The 18,240-nt window shown below is 37.1% G+C and overlaps 1 protein-coding gene across 2 annotated transcripts in view; it reads right to left on the minus strand.

Annotated features, from left to right (window-relative positions):
- DTWD2 (DTW domain containing 2) overlaps nucleotides 1-888 on the minus strand; it is a 110,170-nt gene extending 109,282 nt beyond the window's left edge. The window contains exon 1 of one of the 2 annotated variants that reach the window (XM_031938831.1): nucleotides 460-888. In XM_031938831.1, the coding sequence (XP_031794691.1) occupies nucleotides 460-695 (236 nt within the window). In that variant the 5' untranslated portion in view covers nucleotides 696-888. The remainder of the gene's footprint in view (nucleotides 1-459) is intronic. The other variant, XM_031938823.1, reaches the window with a different exon arrangement.
- Nucleotides 889-18,240: the final 17,352 nt, after the last annotated feature.

Raw genomic sequence — 18,240 nt, forward strand, 5'->3', positions numbered from 1 at the left:
CCGATCTATCACGTCCCCAAATGGTTTAAAATTGCCACTAAGACTTATGAAACACCTTGTATTCTTAACTGTGCCAAGAGTCAAGAACATGGAAGAAAACCTGCACCTATTGAACTTTCCTGGCTCTAGTTTCTCTTTCACACAAAATGTCTTTCATTTATAAACGTACACGTCCATGATCAAGCTGCCCCTAAAAGGGCAGGGAAGTCAGTGAGAAACGGGCAACCCATATATAGTAAAGGTCTCCTCAGACAGGAAGCACTTCTCGAAGGGTGAGGGGCGGGGAAGGAAAGGTCATGGAGAGGCGTTAGGGACCATACGGGGCCTGCGCCACCACGCTTTCGTCTCCAGAGCCGTGCTTTTTACTCCGCAGGAGGCGCTATGCGCGCGCCGTCCTCCCAGAGCCCACCCCTCGCGATCGCGCAGGCCCCGCCCCATACATCTCGCTACCCGGGTCACCTGCAGCGGCTGCATTCCGGCCTCCTCAAGGCTTGCTCTACCGGCAGCTCCCAGAGCCCGTCTGCGCAGTCGCCGCCATTCTCCGGGGCTGGGAAGGAAAGCGTTGCTGTAGCGGACTCCACCGAGCTTTCGCTCTCCCTTGCCTTTTCCAGAGATATGAAAGACTCCGTTAGCCCTGCGATAGACCCCGCCAATGCAGCCTCCTTCGAGCCATCAACCGCCGCTTCCGTCTCCATGACGTGCTCCGGCAGTGGGACCGCCGCGACGCGGGGCGGGCACCACTAGGTGGCGCCAAAGGGCAGGAGAAAATATTCGCCCGCGCGGGCTCTAAGTCACGTCAGCCGGGGGAGGCGGGTTCTTTGGGCGGCCCTCGTCAGACCCGCGCCCGCCTCGCGGCCTCGCTCGGGGGGAGAGCGGGAGGCGCGGCCTCGCTCGGGGGAGGGGGTGAGAGCGGGAGGCGCGGCCTCGCTGGGGGAGAGCGGAGGCGCGGCCTCGCTCGGGGAGGGGAGAGCGGGAGGCGCGGCCTCGCTGGGGGAGAGCGGAGGCGCGGCCTCGCTGGGGGAGAGCGGGAGGCGCGGCCTCGCTGGGGAGAGCGGGAGGCGCGGCCTCGCTCGGGGGGAGAGCGGGAGGCGCGCCCCCGACGCCGGATCCCCGGGAAAGTAGAGAGGCTGTGCGGGAGGGATCCCTGCTAATCTGAGTAGTCTTTTGCTAGAGCCCCTGCCTTCAGATCCCGTCTCGCCGAGGTGTCAGATCACATCATCACAGATCGGGAGAGGAAAGGCACCAAGGCCCTCTCATTTACTGATGAGAAAACTCGGACCAGGGATGTTATCCAAAGACATAGAGCTGAAACTGAACTTAGCTTTCCAATCTTAATATTTTATAGATAAGGAAACCGAGGTTCACAAAAATGACTTCCCCAAACTCATGCAGGCAGGCACAGAGTCAAGATTGGATTCTTGGTTCCCTGCGGGTCAGTCCCCTTGAAGTGCACATTGCTTTTGTATCATTTATTCGGATCCTTGACCCAAAATCCGGATACTGAACAGAAAAAATTAACAGTCCTCTCTAGGAATTTAGGAAGGGGGGGTTGGGGGGGACAGGCAGAACCCAGTGCACTCATTTGTGGGAGGATCAATTTCTGGGTCACACGCACTGTATGTATGAATGAAGAAGTAACAAAACTTCTGTAGCCAAGAAGTTTGGAAGAGTGTAGCTGTGGGCAACTTTTGATCATACTCTTTCCGGAGGCTGCAATCTATTGGGTTTTTGGTAATCCTGCTCTCTTGATAGTTCTGTTTCTCCCACCCTTGAACCTCAAGTCAGCCCATTAACCATGGAGTATCCCAAGATACTTCTCTCTTTTATATAGGTTATCCCACTTGGTGATGTCATCTATTACCATTTGTTCAGTTATAGCTAGGCACATGATTCGCAGATACATATGTGTCTGTATTGCCCTAATACCTCTCCTGATATATAGTCACTTCTCAAACTCAATGTGTCCAAAATAACTTGCCTCAAAGCACTTTCTCTTTTCGAACTTGTGTTTTTCACTACCTTTAAACAAGTCATCTATACTATTCTCAGTCTCTCACCCTACATATTCAGTCCTTTACCAAATCTTGTCTTTTCTGCCATTACAATATCTCTTAGATGTCCTCTTCTTTCCAGTCATACAGCCATAATCCCAGTTTAGACCCCATTACCTCTTAAAATAATAGTAGTAAAATGTGAAAACTCCTTGAGGGAAGAGATGTTGATTTTATTTAGGTAACTTCAGCACTTTGAACAACTGCAATAGCCTTCCCAAATGGTCAACTTCAAGTTTTTGCATAGTCCAATTTATTCTCCAGTCAGCTGGTAAAATGAACTTCTGGGGCCAATACTTGGCTCCTCCCAAAAATTCAGCTTTAGTGATTCCCTATCTTTTTCTAAATCCTTTCTGGCATTTTAAAACACTTTATAACATGATCTCTTATTACCTTCCCAGTCTTCTGCCCCTCTAATCCCCTCCTTACTCTCTAAAAATCCCATTAAACTGGGCTTATTGGAATTGCTCTAACATGACACTCATCCCATCTTTCTATCTTTGAATTGCTGCCCCTCTGTGTTTGGATTCCTCTGCTTCCTTCCCTCATCTTTGCTTTTGGTTTATCAGGCTCCCTTAAGAAAGACTTGGCTTATATCGCACCTTCAGCAGGAGACATTTCTTAGTCCCCCAGCTACCTAATATTTTCCCTTTCATCTGCTTTATGTGATTCCTGTGGACAAGTCGTCAGTCTCCTCTCAATCCCCAATTAGAATGTGTATTCCTTGAAAGCAGACAGTATCCCCAGTGTTTAACACAATACTAGCAAATAACAAGTGTTTAAAGTGCTTATTGATGGGCATACTAGTGGATACAGTTCTGGACTTGATATCAGGAAAATGACTTAAAATTGTATCCTTGGCAAGTCATTTAATGACTGTAAAATTAAGAAAATTGGATTTGATGGCTTTCAGGCAAATTACAACATTAAATCTGTGATCCTACAATATTCAAATAGATCTGTGATGCCATCATTATGGGTACTTTATAATCTGTATTTCTTTTAAACCAGGGCTAAAAACTGCAGAAATAAAAGATAATCTAAACTATAAGACAATTCTAAATAATTTTGTATTGAAATTATATCTTGTTCTGGGTCCCTTGTAGCCAATATAAAGGGACAAAAAAATAGGAAATAAGATTGCAAAGGGAAACCTGAAAGTCACATACAAACCCTCCCAAAGAACAAAGTAGTATAATTTACAAAATGTGTCATATATAACCAAAATTTGCAAATTGTTAATATATGCAAACAGAGGAAGCCATCTAAGCACTGCTGTCAAGATTTTTTAATCTGATTACATGTAAATCTGAGACAGGTTCCAGACATCAACAGAATTTCAAAAGTGATGAAAATTTTGAAATGATGTTAATCTGCCAGGGGGTTTTTTGGGTTTGTTTGTTTGTTTACTATCAACTCTGATATGATTTGGATGTGACAGTGAACAAAATAGTACAGATAAAGAGTCTGTTTCCCCAAAAAATATAGAAAAATAAGAACTCAAGCTCTTGTCCCCTTTAATCTTCCTTTGCCGCCTTCAAGCATTCTTCAATTTTAGCAGGTTCATGTTGTCTAATACTCTCAAATTCCATGGTTTTGTAATTATCTGTGTGTCTCCCCCTTCCTATCATGAGGTTCTTCCTCATGCTGGCTGCCTTACTTCATCAATCCATCTAATGTTCCTGTATTGTCTGCCTCTGTCTCTCTGCCTTTGTGATTTTTGCCCCAGTACTATTTGTACTTAATTAAAGTATGATTGCCATTGTGTTTCCTGCTGTCAGTGAAAATCTAAAGAACCAGATGTGCCTGCTTTCATTTCACAATTTTATAAATTATTAATTCAAACTTCAGATATCTTCTTGGTAGTTTTTCTGCTTATGCCACAGTAAATACCGTAATATATCTTATTCACCTTTGGATGAACAACAAAATCGAGGCAAATTTCCTTGCCTTTATAAGAAGAACCTATATTTCCTTATAAACTCAAATTTCACTTGTATGAAAATTGTGACTATTGGAGCCCAAGAACTTAGGTTTAATTCTTGACTGTCATTTTCTATGTGACCCTGAGCAAGCCATTCTCATATGTAAAATAGAATCCAAATGAATCTCCAAGATACTTTCCAACTCTAAATCTATGGAGCTATTCTAGAACAGTTTTTCAGGTTTTATATCTTTTTTTATGGGTTATTGAACAATAACTAGCACTTAGAATATCAGCAAAGAAGTTAATATTTCCAGATGGTCCAGAGACTACATTGTTAATATTTTTGTGTCCTTCTTTAGAATGAACTGTACCACAATTACTGAAGAAACAAGAAATTTGTCCAAGACTGAAAACCTTTTTGTAGTTTTCTTTGTTTTATGAGTTTATAGGTAAAATTTTCACCACATATGCCTGATGGGGACAAGCCTTTCTTTACCTTTAAATTGATTCTTGAAAACAGTCTGTCATTGAGACCAAGTCCAAAGTCTTTCATCACACAAGTATTTGTCAGATCCAGAATCCTCTATGCACAGTGAAATATCGGAGTAGAACTTTTATGGAGTATTTGTACTCGCTAATTTCAGGAGAAACATAGGATTTAAAAAAAAATAAATGAATTTTATATTCATCATTTTAATTTATAGTAATGCAATGAAGAATTGATGTCAAATCTAGTCCAGTTAATTGTCTATATTCAAAGAAATTGCCATTCTGTTCATCTTTACTCCAGTGTTATGTTAGACAAGATACATTAAGCATTTTCTTCACTTTTGCACCCTTCACATACAGATTGGCTTGTCATTTTTTTTTTAATAAAACAGTATTCAACTAATATGTGTGCATATGTTTACATAAAATAGTTATATGTTGTGTGTATATATACATGTACATATATACTATCATTCAGGATAACCTGGGTTTTCATTTCCTACCTGGACACATACTGACTAGATAATTCAAGAAAACACTCAAATGCTATATAGAGAATCAACATTGTATCTTAAATGTAGTTGTAGATCTGTGTTGTTGAGGAAGTTTCTTTAGAGAGATTTTCCTGTATTATACCAATCGTCCTATATTCATAGATCTAGTCCTCCTCACTCCCCAAAAAGGTATGTTATTACTATTGCTTTTTGATAGGGTTAAATAATTTAAATTGAGAAAAAAAAAAGTAAATCATGGAAAGAAGGGAAGAAAATAAGCATTTATATAGTGCATGCTATATGTCAAACATTGTGCTAAATGCTTTTACTAAAACCTCATTTGATCTTCATTACCATCTTTCAAGATAAGTTCTATTTTACAGTTAATTAAACTAAGGCAAATAGAATTTAAGTGATTTGCCCAGAGTCCTATAGCCAGTAATTGTCTCAAGCTGGATTTGAACTCAGATTATCCTGACTCCAAACCTAGCACTCTATCCACTGTGCTGCCAGCTGCCTGTTATGTTAAGAAATGTTAATTTTCAGCTTAGGGGCAAAAACTATCAATACAACATTAATGGACTTTTTAAAGGGTAATCATCTTTTAAAAAGCTGCTCAGAGACATATCTAATCTAATTTGAAAACAAGATCCTGGGGAGACAGCCCAAAACTCAATTTAGGAGCAATGGGAATTCTAGTGACCCCTAAATCAATAATTCTGCTTAATAACTTGGTTCCCATAACCATCATTGAGGGAAGCAATCCCTATGGAGAGAGGCCCACCTTCCTTACCACTGCCAAGCAGTCCCTGTGGAGAGAGGCCCACCTTCCTTACCACTGCCAAGCAATCCCTATGGAGAGACACCTTCTTTATCACTGCCAACCATTAACCAGCTGCTACTGTTGGGGAGGTATGCCAAGAGCCCTCGAAAGACTATAAAGTGCTAGTCCAGCCCCTCTAACCCTCACACTGGGAATCAACACCTTTAGAAAGACATCCTGGAAAGCTGCAAATAATGAATGTACCTTCTGCTGAAGACCCAGAAAATTAATTCTTGACACCAACATCTTGGGTATTGTCAAATGGTTTAACATCAGAAACCAGTTTTTCAGAGGACAGGACATTAAAGATTATGTATTGCCAGCTGCTTTGCCACTGTATTCTGAGAACCACAGCACTTTCCTATCTAATATTCAACTGAAACTTCCTGTATGTTGTCTCCTCCATTAAAATAGGAATTCCCTGAGAAAAGAGACTGTATCTGCTTTTCTGTGTGTATTCCCATTGCTTAGCTAAGGCTTTACACACATAGCTTCCAAAAAAAGGAAAAGCTAAAAACTGCTTAGATTTATATTTTGCCTTCCTTACAATGGCCCTGTGATATCATGAAGGTATTGCTAGTCAGAACAGTAGCAATAGATAGCAATAATATAGTACTTTAAGGTTTGCAAACTATACAAATTTTATTTTATTTGATTTTTTTTTTTAGATTTCTTTTACAGATGAGGAAACAGACTCAAAGCCACTGCAATTAAAGTCTATTGACCACAGATCTAGGAAGTCAACTTTTTACCTTAATAAAGTGCAAGGCCCAAATTATATTTTATTTCATTAGTATCCTCACAATTAAAATGCTTAATACTTCAGGATGGATAAATTTGTATTGAGTTTGTGGCACTCTTACCACAGTGGCAAGAAACTGGAAACTGACTAGAGAATGGCTGAATAAGTTATGGTATGTGAATGTTATGGAATATTATTGTTCTATAAGAAATGATCAGGAGGATTATTTTAGAGAAGCCTGGAGAGACTTACATGAACTGATGCGAAGTGAAATGAATAGAACCAGAAAATCATTGTACATGGCAACATCAATATTATACACCAATCAATTCTGATAAATGTGACTCCAACAATGAGATGATTGATACCAGTTCCAGTGATCTTGTGATGAAGAGAGTCATCTACACCCAGAGGGGACTGTGGGAACTGAATGTGGATCACAACATAACATTCTTACTCTTTGTTGTCGTTCGCTTGCATTTTATTTTCTTACTCATTTACTTACTTTCTTTTTTTGGATCTGATTTTTCTTGTACAGCAAGAGAATTGTATAAATATGTTTATACATATTGGATTTAAAATATACATATATATTTTATAACTATAACTTTTTATTGACAGTACATATGCAGGGGTAATTTTTTACAACATTATCCCTTGACTCACTTCTGTTCCGATTTTTCCCTTCCCTCCCTCCACCCCGTCCCCTAGATAGCAGGCAGTCTTATACATATTAAAAATGTTATAGTATATCCTAGATACAATATATGTGTGCAGAACCGAACAGTTCTCTTGTTGAACAGGAAGAATTTGATTCAGAAGGTAAAAATAACCTGGGAAGAAAAATAAAAATGCAAACAGTTTACACTCATTTCCCATTGTTCCTTCTCTGGGTGTAGCTGATTTTGCCCATCATTGATCAATTGGAACTGAATTAGATCTTCTCTTTATCAAAGATTGCCACTTCCATCAGAATACATCCTCATACAGTATTGTTGTTGAAGTGTATATGATCTGGTTCTGCTCATTTCACTCAGCATCAGTTCATGTAAGTCTCTCCAAGCCTCTTTGTATTCATCCTGCTGGTCATTTCTTACAGAACAATAATATTCCATAACATTCATATACCATTATTTATGCAACCATTCTCCAATTGATGGGTATCCATCCATTTTCCATTTAACATATATTTTAACATGTTTAATATATATTGGATTGCTTGCCATCTAGGGGAGGGTGGGGAGAAAGAGTAGAAAATTTTTTGAAAGACAAAGCTATGTAAGGGTTAAATTATCCTTGCATATGTTTTGAAAATAAAAAGCTTAAAAAAGATAAATTTGTACTGAGATCCAGCTATTATAATAATACCAAACAATAGAATGTGAGGTGAGAGAAACAATATGTGTAAGGGTAATCTTAAAACATGTTAGCCTAAACAGCCCTTTAAAGAAAAAAAGCACATAATTCAATAGTAGACTGGAGAAACCACAAGATTCAGGTTTTGGTTTATTTTGAGGCTATTAGACCAGAAGCTAAAAGGAAACACAGGCTCTACAAATTACAGAACTGAGAACAACTTTTGTTTTCTAGCTTTACTAAGAAAGGTACCAAGAAGTGAACTTTTAACATTGTTCTGTGAAAGGTTTAAGCTATTGCACTAGAAAGAGGAATTTAGAAATTACCAGGATTTGCTATTAATTTTGTATGGAATTAAAGCTGTGTGGGATTCAGTTTTATTCAAAACAAAAGTATGTTTCCCTAAAGGATCTCAAATCACACAATATAAAAAATACCATGCTAAAATATAAACAATAGTTACTGACTTTAAAAAGGGTTATCTTTACTAATAACATGTTTATATAAAGCATTTATCTCCCTTATTTGATTCTCAAAAAGTATATAGCATTATCCCTTTTAACAGAAGGGAAAGCAAGCTCAGAGTTTTTGACTTCCAGATTCTGATAGTATCTGAGACAGCAAACTTCCTGACTTCAAAGCCAGTACAGTAAGCACCATGCCTCTTAGTTCTCTTTAAGTACAAACAGCTACATATTATGACTGACCCAGATACAAATATATGCAATTTCCCCACACTGCCTTTCCTTTACTACCCCAAACCTCATTCTGATGTATCTTACCATTATAGCCATTTTCTTCATTTCTTTTTTCTTAACTGAAAAAGGTCAAGATCTTTCAGTATATTCAGGACTATCTCTAGTTGCCCTAATTAATATCTGGCCATTGGACCCAGATGGCTTAGAGGAAAAAATGAGGTTGCTGACTTTGCACTACCCTCTCTCACTTAAAGTAGTTCACTTGCATGTCATGGCATCACCTCCCTGATGTCATGGTCCTCTTTAAGAATGAAGGACAACAACCTCTCCACCACTATTGTTACTTAGCAACCAACTAATCTCATGTCTTGCCAAACATCCACCCCACCCCACGTATCTAATGTCAGCAAGAACAACTTTTAGGGATCCCAAAACTAGGGAGTTTGCCTCCAGGAGTTAATCTGCTAGATAAACATTTGTCTCAGACTTGACTGAGCCTCCTCTTTTTCCTAACCAGCCAGAGGAACAAAAATATACACTTTAGCTAACACATTTTGCAGATTAACATACATGGGAAAACTAGTCATGTTCCTTTATCATATCCCATTTGTATATTAGAAGATATAATATTCGTAAAGTTATATTGACTTCCTAAAAAGAAAAAAACCTACCTTTTATTTCTTCTCTACCTCTTTAAGTATGTGTTCATTGGTTTTTGGTGATACAAAATGTGGTATGGGTAGCTGGGTAGCAAAGTGGATAGAGTGCCAGGACCCGAGTCAGGAAGAATCATTCTCCTAAATTCAAATCTGACTTTGGGCACTTAACTACTCTGTGACCCTAGGCAAATCATTTAAACCTATTTTACTCAGTTTCCTCATCAGTAAAATGGACTGGAGAAGACAATGACAAACTATTCAAATATCTTTGCCAAGAAAATCCCAAATAGATCATGAAGAATTGGACATAACTGGAAATAACAATTGAAAAATATGGTATAAAAACTTTGCATACTTTGTAATATGTAGCCAAACCTTGTTCTCTTCTAAATGCTCTCTTCTAAATCTAGAGAAGAGCAGGCTGTCATAAGAATTAAGTAGTGTGGTATTGTTTAGACAGTGTTGACTATAAAATCAAAAGTAGTGTAATATTATGAAGAGTGTTGGTTATAGAATCCTACCTCAATCATTGTGACCATAAGCAAGTAAAGTCACTTAACCTCTCTAGGTATCAGTTTTCTATAAAATAAGAGACTGGGACTAGAAGACATTCAAGGTCCTTTCCAACTCTGGATCAATAAATCATTTGTATTTTACTGAGAAAGAATGTATTGTTTTTGACCACCAGATGGCACAAAAGTTACCAAAAATTAACATTCTCTCCACTGCCCAACACTCCTGCTCTCAGCTGACTGGCAATAAGTGACTACACATCCAGTATGTTTAATACAGATAACACTATGATGAGGAATATGCACAAAAATGCGAAATCAATTTTTCAAGTCCCATTAAGTCCCCTCTTTGTTTTCAGGTCTTTGCTACTACCAAAAAAAAAAAAAAATGTTGCTATATATATTTTTTTGGATATAGAGATTCTTTCCATCTGTGATCTCTTCAAGGTTTATGACTGATAGCAATATTGCTAGGTCAAGGAGTAAGCATATTTTAATGACTTTTGGAATATAGTTCTGAAATGTGTATCAGAATGGAGATCACTTTATAATTCTATTATTAGTGTTCCTGTCCTTGCCTTTTCAGCTTCCTTTTATGTATTGTCTTCCTTCTCCCATTAGATGGTAAGCTCCTTGAGGGTAGTTTAAGAGTTTTCTCTTTTTTGCTATTTGTATCCTGAGAGCTTAACATAGTGCCTGGAATAGCAAAAGTGCCTGGAAGCATTTAACAAATGTTAATTGACTAATATAGATAACTCTCAAATTTAGTTAAAGAATGAAGAAGAGAAATAGTAAAATGGTTAACAAAGCTTTGGTTGGCTTTTTTTTTTTTTTTTTTTTTTAAAGTATGGGGAAGGGACAGCTAGGTGGCTTAGTCAGTAAAGCACCAGCTCTGAAGTCAGGAAGATCTGAGTTCAAATCTGGTCTCAGACACTTAAAACTTCCTAGCTGTGTGACTTTGGTCAAGTCACTTAACCCTAATTGCCAAGGGAGGGGGAGGAAATATGGGGAAGATGTGAGTATATTTGTAAACAGTAGGGCAAGACCCAGAATGTAGAGACTAAAAAACAACAACAGTGCAATGATAGGAGGTGGGGGATAGTGCGGAAATAACAGAAAAGGATTGGAGAAACCAAAAAAGTATGAGATTAAGAGGGCAGGCAGAGTTAAAGGGCCATCTCTTTATCAGAGAGACAAATGAGAGAGGAGATAGTAGAAGTAAATACCTGAGTGATTCAGAAGAGGAAACTGTGAATGTCCTCAGTTTTTCAAGTGAAATACAGCTTTGGAAGGTAGGGGAAAAAATTGTGGTGGGCAGTGTAAAGAGGGATGAAAAATTTGAAATTGTACCTGCAGAGAGTTGGATAACAAATAGATTTAAAAAAAAAAAAAAAAAAAAAAAGGTATTGCCTTGCTGCAGTGAGGATTCATTTGTTATTTATAATTTATAATGGACCCAGATGGCGTGGTTTCATCACTTTTTTTTTTCAACTCTATTTAACAGTACTAGCTATATAGGTTTGAAGAAGGCAGAAGTGAAGGAGACCAGCTAAGATGGTGGAGTAGAAGGTAAAGCTAAGATCCAACAACTACTCCACAAAGATCTTAGCGCCAGACAGAATCTCGACCAGGAAAACCAAGAAAAAAGGTCAGTGAATCATTTTTCCAGCCCAGATTCTCAGAAGGGAACTTGTACCTACAAGTAGTGTTCCAGTACTAGGAGCTATTGCTGACCCTAAGCTATGTAATAAGTAAGGAGCAAGATAGAAACAAGCAACAAGTAGCTTGGATTCTAAGAATAGGGCTGGTTTGAGACACAGTTTCTAATCTTGTCTGAAACTTGAAGCAGAATAACCAGGATAGTGATAAGAATTTTTCTATTGTATTAATAATCCATTATTAATTATGAGCCAGGCTTTTCTATTTCCTCATTCCAGGGACCAGCCCCTATAAATCAGTTGATCTCTAAAGGATATTGCTGATGGATAAGATTGCCAAATGCTCTGGAAACATGCTCCTATATCTTGGACAGGACCCCACCCAACAGGACCCTTACTTCTATTTAGAGTGTAAACAAAATCTAATCACAGAATCTAATCTAGGTGCCTTTTAGCCCTATGTTTTTGTATACTCTCTTCACACACAGACTGGAGTTGAGGGTAACCCAGGTTATGAAAGAAAACCAATCAGAGTGGTCTGGGTAGAGATGGATTACTTTGTCAAGATTGCTAGTGGCAGCTGAATCTCATGAGCAAACCCGTTTACAACAGGAGGAACTGAAGACTTTCAACCCATTTCATTTGAAAATGCACCCCCTCATTAATTGTTTACCAATCAGAGTTGATTTTCAACTGTCATGGGCACCCCCTTTTCGAAAGATATTTAAAATTTCAGTCTCCATGGTTTTATCTTTGGTTATTGAGAAAAATCCCTGACCATCAATTTATTGATTATCAGATATCCAAATTAATAAATTGATCATGAATTCCCAGAAACTCTTTCTCTCAGGCTTTTTATTCATCTTAGAAAGAAGCTCTGACTAAAAGGGAGTCTTCACTTCTTTCTCTCTAAACCTACAGACCTTTCCAGCTGGGTGACTTGTAACTGGATCAGAATTTTCCTGACAAAGCTTTTTTGATTTGCTTAAAACAACTTGTTCCTCCCTACTCCATACCCTGCCTTATCCCCTCCCTTCCATGAAACCTAAACCACTCTACTTCTCTGATACAGCTTCCACTTTCTGGTCTAAGAGCATAAAAAGTCCCAACTTCATGTGGTCAAAGTCTCTCAAACTTTATGGGTGCCTTGAGACCATGTGAGCGTCATGATTTAATGACTTATTGATGAGACAATGTTTCCAAATACAAGGAATCCTCAATTGAGAGAAGATGCCATTGCTGTGTTAGGGGAAAATAAACCTCTTTATTTGTTAAATGTTGAGTGACTTTCAGTTGCCTCAGTTCATTCTAATATCAAACCTGAACTAGGAATTCTGGCTTTTCATGCAAGCTTACATTTGATAGTAGTGGCAAGTTGGCGTGAGATAGTGAAATCATCTTGTGGCCTCATGGCTTACATCATGGCTGAGTTGAGAACAGATCCCTCCACATGGAGGAGGAGGGTAACCTGTGATATTACCTTGATATAATCTGTCTGACTGTCACCAGGGAATTCCTGATCATGTATGAGAAGTTCTCACTATGAAATCAGCAGGTAGACTTCTACTCAAACTGATGAATTGGATTGGTAAATTCTAGAAGAGGCAGCCTAGGAGGATAAATAAGGTGCCAGAACCAGCATTCACTAAATGTTGTTGACTTGTACTGCATGCACTGGATTGTCAGAGTAGTCAAGATTGAAATCAAATTGGACTGTCACATTCAGCAGCTAAAGAAAGAACTTGGGATTTTTACAGATCATGCAGTAAAAGTCAAGGAACAACTAATGGAACTGGAGAGGCCATGGTAAGGACTGAATGGCTTCATAAAAAATAATTTGTAGTATGTCATTTTACATTAATATTTTCTTTGATCCAACTTTCTTTTTTTTATTGCTTTTTCTTTTCTCTTTACACTCTCTCTCTTGGCAAGCTCATCTATTGCCACGGATTCAACTATCTATTCTCTTGCAGATGATCACCATATCTATTATCTCCAGCCCTGAACTCTCATAATCATATAATTTCTTTGCTCAAAAGTAAAATGGTTATTTATTGCCTACCAAGCTGACTCCAAGCTTCTTATTTGGCATTTCAAGCCCTGTACATTTTAAATACAATCTGTGTTTCCATTCGTTTCCCTTATTATTTCCTTTCATTGGACTCTGTACTCCAATCAATTCAAACTATTGACTATTACCGAAGCTATCTAGCACCTTCCTGATTCCATACTCTTTGTTCATCTTATTCCCTATAATATCTCCATAAGTTTAAGTCTCTTCCATGCATCAAGATCCAGCTCAAATACTACCTATTCCAGGAAACTTTCTCTGAGCTGTACTTGTTAATGAGTAATTCCTTCTTTTTTTGAATTCTCAAAGCACTTTAAAAATCTTTTCTTGTACTTTCATACCCTATATGATATTATAAATACCTTCAAATTCTGGAATTCTGTGATTATATGAAAATAACATTGTTGTAAGCATCACTTAATTAAGCACTTTGCAAATCTGTCATTATTTTACAATGTTAACTATTTTTTCGTTTTAGCACTTATCACTTCCCAAGTACAACCTGGGAGTACACACCAAAAGATGGAGGAAATTCTATTCTGTATTAATCCTGATTAATAGGAAGAAACTGCTTACTGAAGCTGAAATGATGGGAGGCTTAGGGGCAAGTGACCATCCTAGAGTATATGATTGAAGATTGGAAAGCCATGATTTTACTTATAGCATAGTTTAACATGTATCCTATTCTTGGGAGAAAAATTAATAAATTAAGAAAGAATTAGAAAGAATAGGTAAGGTTCTGTTATGGTGAAAACGATGTTGTCATTTAATCCTGGCCCTATTTGGGTTTCCTTGACAAAGATACTAGAATGGTTTGCTCTTTCCTTCTCTAACTCATTTTACAAATGTGGAAACTGAGGGAAACAGGGTTAAGTGATTTGTTCATAGTCAAATAGCTTATAAATGTCTGAGACTGGATTTGAAGTCACAAAGATGAGCTTTCCACAACAGTCTTATCCACAACAGTCTATCCACATCATCTAGCTACCCATAGCTCAGAATTTAGGATATGAGTTAGTATAAAGGTTTACAAATTGCCACTTATCTCATAGATCTGTAAACCAAGTGGGCTTGTCCCAAAATAATCTCCAATAAAAGGACAAATGAAATAAATATCAAGGACAGTTATGCAGAATTATAAACTGTTGCTGACATAGAAAATAAAATATTCCAAACAGAATATGATGTTCTTAGATAAAGTTTTGCAATATTTTATAGCCTAGTTTGTCACTGTGAGAAAAAGACACTAGTGACGATAATAAACTATTAGGAAATTCTTAGCTCAGTAATATGAATTTTTAGGGGGAGACTAATATTCACTCTTTTCAAATTAGACTTATAATGATAACCTTAGGATTTCAAAGAGACTGGCTCAGGGATAAATCCAGGTATAAGAAAGTAAATTGTTTTATACAATTTACACTAAAATGGAATTACACATATCAAAAAAGAAAAAATAGATGTTTGATCTCTCTTTGTCTCCACAAACTTATGGACTAAAATTCTATAAAGCTTCAATGTTAGCCTAGAAGGAACAGAAGATTCTAAAGAAATAAATTTAGAAGGCTTAAAAAGAAACAGTTTTAATGATGAAGAAAAACAATAGTTATCTGAAGAGACCAATATGGACATAAAGAAAACTAAGCAACCAATTTCTATTTTTAAAAGATATATAAAGGAAAGAGTTTATGACCAAATAAGAAGTGGAGAGGATCATAAGAAATAAAATAAATAATTTCAATTATGTGAAATTAATAACCTTTAGCACTAACAAAACTAATGCAGCCAGAATTAGAAAGAAAATAAAAAACTGATGGAACACATCTTTATAATATTGATATTTGAAAGATCATAAGAAATGAAGGTTGCCCATAATCTTAACTTTGACTCCTGGTTATTTCCTAGAACACATTACTAAAAATATATAGTTAACATCTAAAAAATAAAAAAATTAAATAAGTGAAGCAGCTAGTTGGTATAGTGGATAGAGCACCAGCCCTGAAGTCAGGAGAACCTGAGTTCAAATTTCAAACACTTAACACAGGGTGTCTGTGTGACCCTGGGCACTTAACACCAGTTGCCTAAGCCAAAAAAAAAAAAAAAAAAGAGGAAAGAGGTAATCAAAAAAGAACCAGCATCAGATCTATCAGGAACAAATCTTTCAAGATCAACCTTATTATCTTTTGACAGTGATAAATCAAATGGTACTTTCCAAGTTGTTTAACTTAGTTATGGCAAATGGCAAAGATTTGAATACTGTAGATAAATTCACTTACCTTGACAATATACTTTTAGAGCTATATACACTTGTAATGAGGTTGACACATACATTGCCACAACTAGTTCAGTATTTGGGAGGCTCCAAAGCAAAGTATGGGAGAGAAGAGGTATTATACCGAATACCAAACTGAAGGTGTACAGAGCCTTAGACTGATCTCATTGTTGTATGCTTGTGAAACCTGGACAGTATACCAGCTCCACACCAAGAAACTAAATAGCTTCCATCTGAATTGTCCTAGAAAGATTCTAAAGATCACTTGTGGAGATAAGGTATTAGACACTAAGATCCTTTCTCAAACTAAACGATCATGCATATATAGAGAGCATAATTCCAATGGACTGGCCACATTGTTCAAATGCCAAATATATGCTTGCTTAAAAGACTATTTTATAAGGAGAATTCGCACAAAGCAAGCATTCACTTGGTGGTCAGAAGATACAATATAAGGACACTTTCAAGGTCTTGGAACTGATGGCATGACATGGGAGACACTGGCACAGAAATGCACAGCATGGTGTGTTCTCATCAAAGAACAAAGTAGAATTAAAATAACTCAAAAGAAATATAAGATGCAAAAATTTAGAGAATACTGACATGGACTCTTTATCCCTGACCTGTAGTAAAGCACTCTAAGCTCATATTGGTCTAATCAGCCACCATTAGACACACTGTAATTTGACTCTAACATAAATGATGTCACTTTGGTCCTCTTCAGAAACAAAGCACAACAGCTGAACTGACTAGACTTAAAACATTTGATGAAGTACCTCAGTTATCCATAACAATAAAGTTCATCTTATTTTTGGACAAGTATTTTAATTTGACTCAGTATTCCAGTGTGTTAGTTATCAACAATCAGCTTTGTGATATCTGCAGACTTGATAGTTCTGTCATATATTCCCTTATCCAAGTCACTGATGAGAATGTTAAATAATACAAGGCTAAGTATAGATTTACCAGATGGCTCTTGATGCATTGATATTCAACCATTAACAAGTGCTCTCAGTCCAACCATTCAACCAATTGTGAATTTGTTTATTTGAGTTATGGAGTCTATTTCTTTCTATATTCAACACAAAAATTGGATGAGATACTTTTAGAAGTTTTGCTAAAAGTAAGCTATATTATCAGCCATTTCCTCATTTACCAGTTCGGTAACCCAGTCAAAAACAGAAATGGAGTTAGTCTGGCATAACCTGTTTTTGATGAAGGCTTACTGATGCTTTATAATCACTGCTTCTTTTTCTAGATGTTCATCAACCATTTCTTTAATGATCTATTCCCAAATTTTCCTAGGAATTAAAGTGAAAAGGACTGGTATGTGTGATTGCTGAGCTACTATCAGTAATATTTAAAGGCTTGTGGAAAATTGGATAGGAAAGGTAAGTGCTCCAATTTTCCTTTACCTTTTTTTGAAAATCAGAATATTTGCCCTAATCTAATCTCATTGTACTTTCCCATTTTCCATGATTACCAATAGTAATGCAGTAATCCCACATGCCAGTACTTTTGACTTTAATTCCTAGGAAAATTTGGGAACAGTTCAGTAAAGAAATGGTTGTTGAACATCTAGAAAAGGAAACAGTGATTATAAAGAGTCAGTAAGCTTTCATCAAAAACAGGTTATGCCAGACTAACCTCATTTCTTCATTTCTATATTTGCCCTCTGGCACAGTGGACAGTATGCTAGGCCTGGAGTCAGGAAGACTCTGTCCATATGTCAGACACGTATTAGCTGTGTAACTTTGAACATATAACTTAGTCTCAGTTTGCCCCAGTGTCCTCAACTATAAAACTATAAAATAAATAATTAACACCTACCTTTGAGAGTTATTGTAAGGATAAAAGGAAAATTATTTAGCTTGTACAATATCTGACATATAGTAGGTACTATATAAATACTAGTCATCATCTTCATTACTGTTATTCATAGATATAGTAAATATTAGACCAGATGATTTGAATTCTTCAAGGGTAACTTATGCTGCTTAATATCTCCTTAGTTATCTTAGATATTAATTCCTCATTTGCCATTTTTGTTTTTTTTTATTTCTAGTAGAAAAATCATTCTCTCAATGTGAGACAAAAGAAGCAAAATCAGAATTGAGCAAGTTTTCTTTCTCTGTTGTCAGTTATCAGATTCTCATCTGTCCATAAGCAAATGTCCTATTCCTTTTTGATCTTCCTTTTTCTTCCAATAAAGCTAAAGGAAAAAAAAAAAACAAAACACTTTTCTTTGTTCTTAGCTTCCTTTGCTGGTCTTAACTCATTCTGAACTTTTGTACATATGACATTATTTTGACAGAAACATACTACAATATTCATCCTATGTTACCTGGTCCTAATTCCATTATCTGTATGTTTCTTTTTAAAATGAGTTACGTTTCAAATTCCCTATGTAGCCATATTAATGCTTTCAAATACCATTTCCTCTCTATCTATTGATTTCTTCCATTCTTCCCAAGTCTCTCTCATCCTT

The sequence above is a fragment of the Sarcophilus harrisii genome, chromosome 1 (genome assembly GCF_902635505.1).
Source record: "Sarcophilus harrisii chromosome 1, mSarHar1.11, whole genome shotgun sequence".
NCBI classification, from domain to species: domain Eukaryota; kingdom Metazoa; phylum Chordata; class Mammalia; order Dasyuromorphia; family Dasyuridae; genus Sarcophilus; species Sarcophilus harrisii.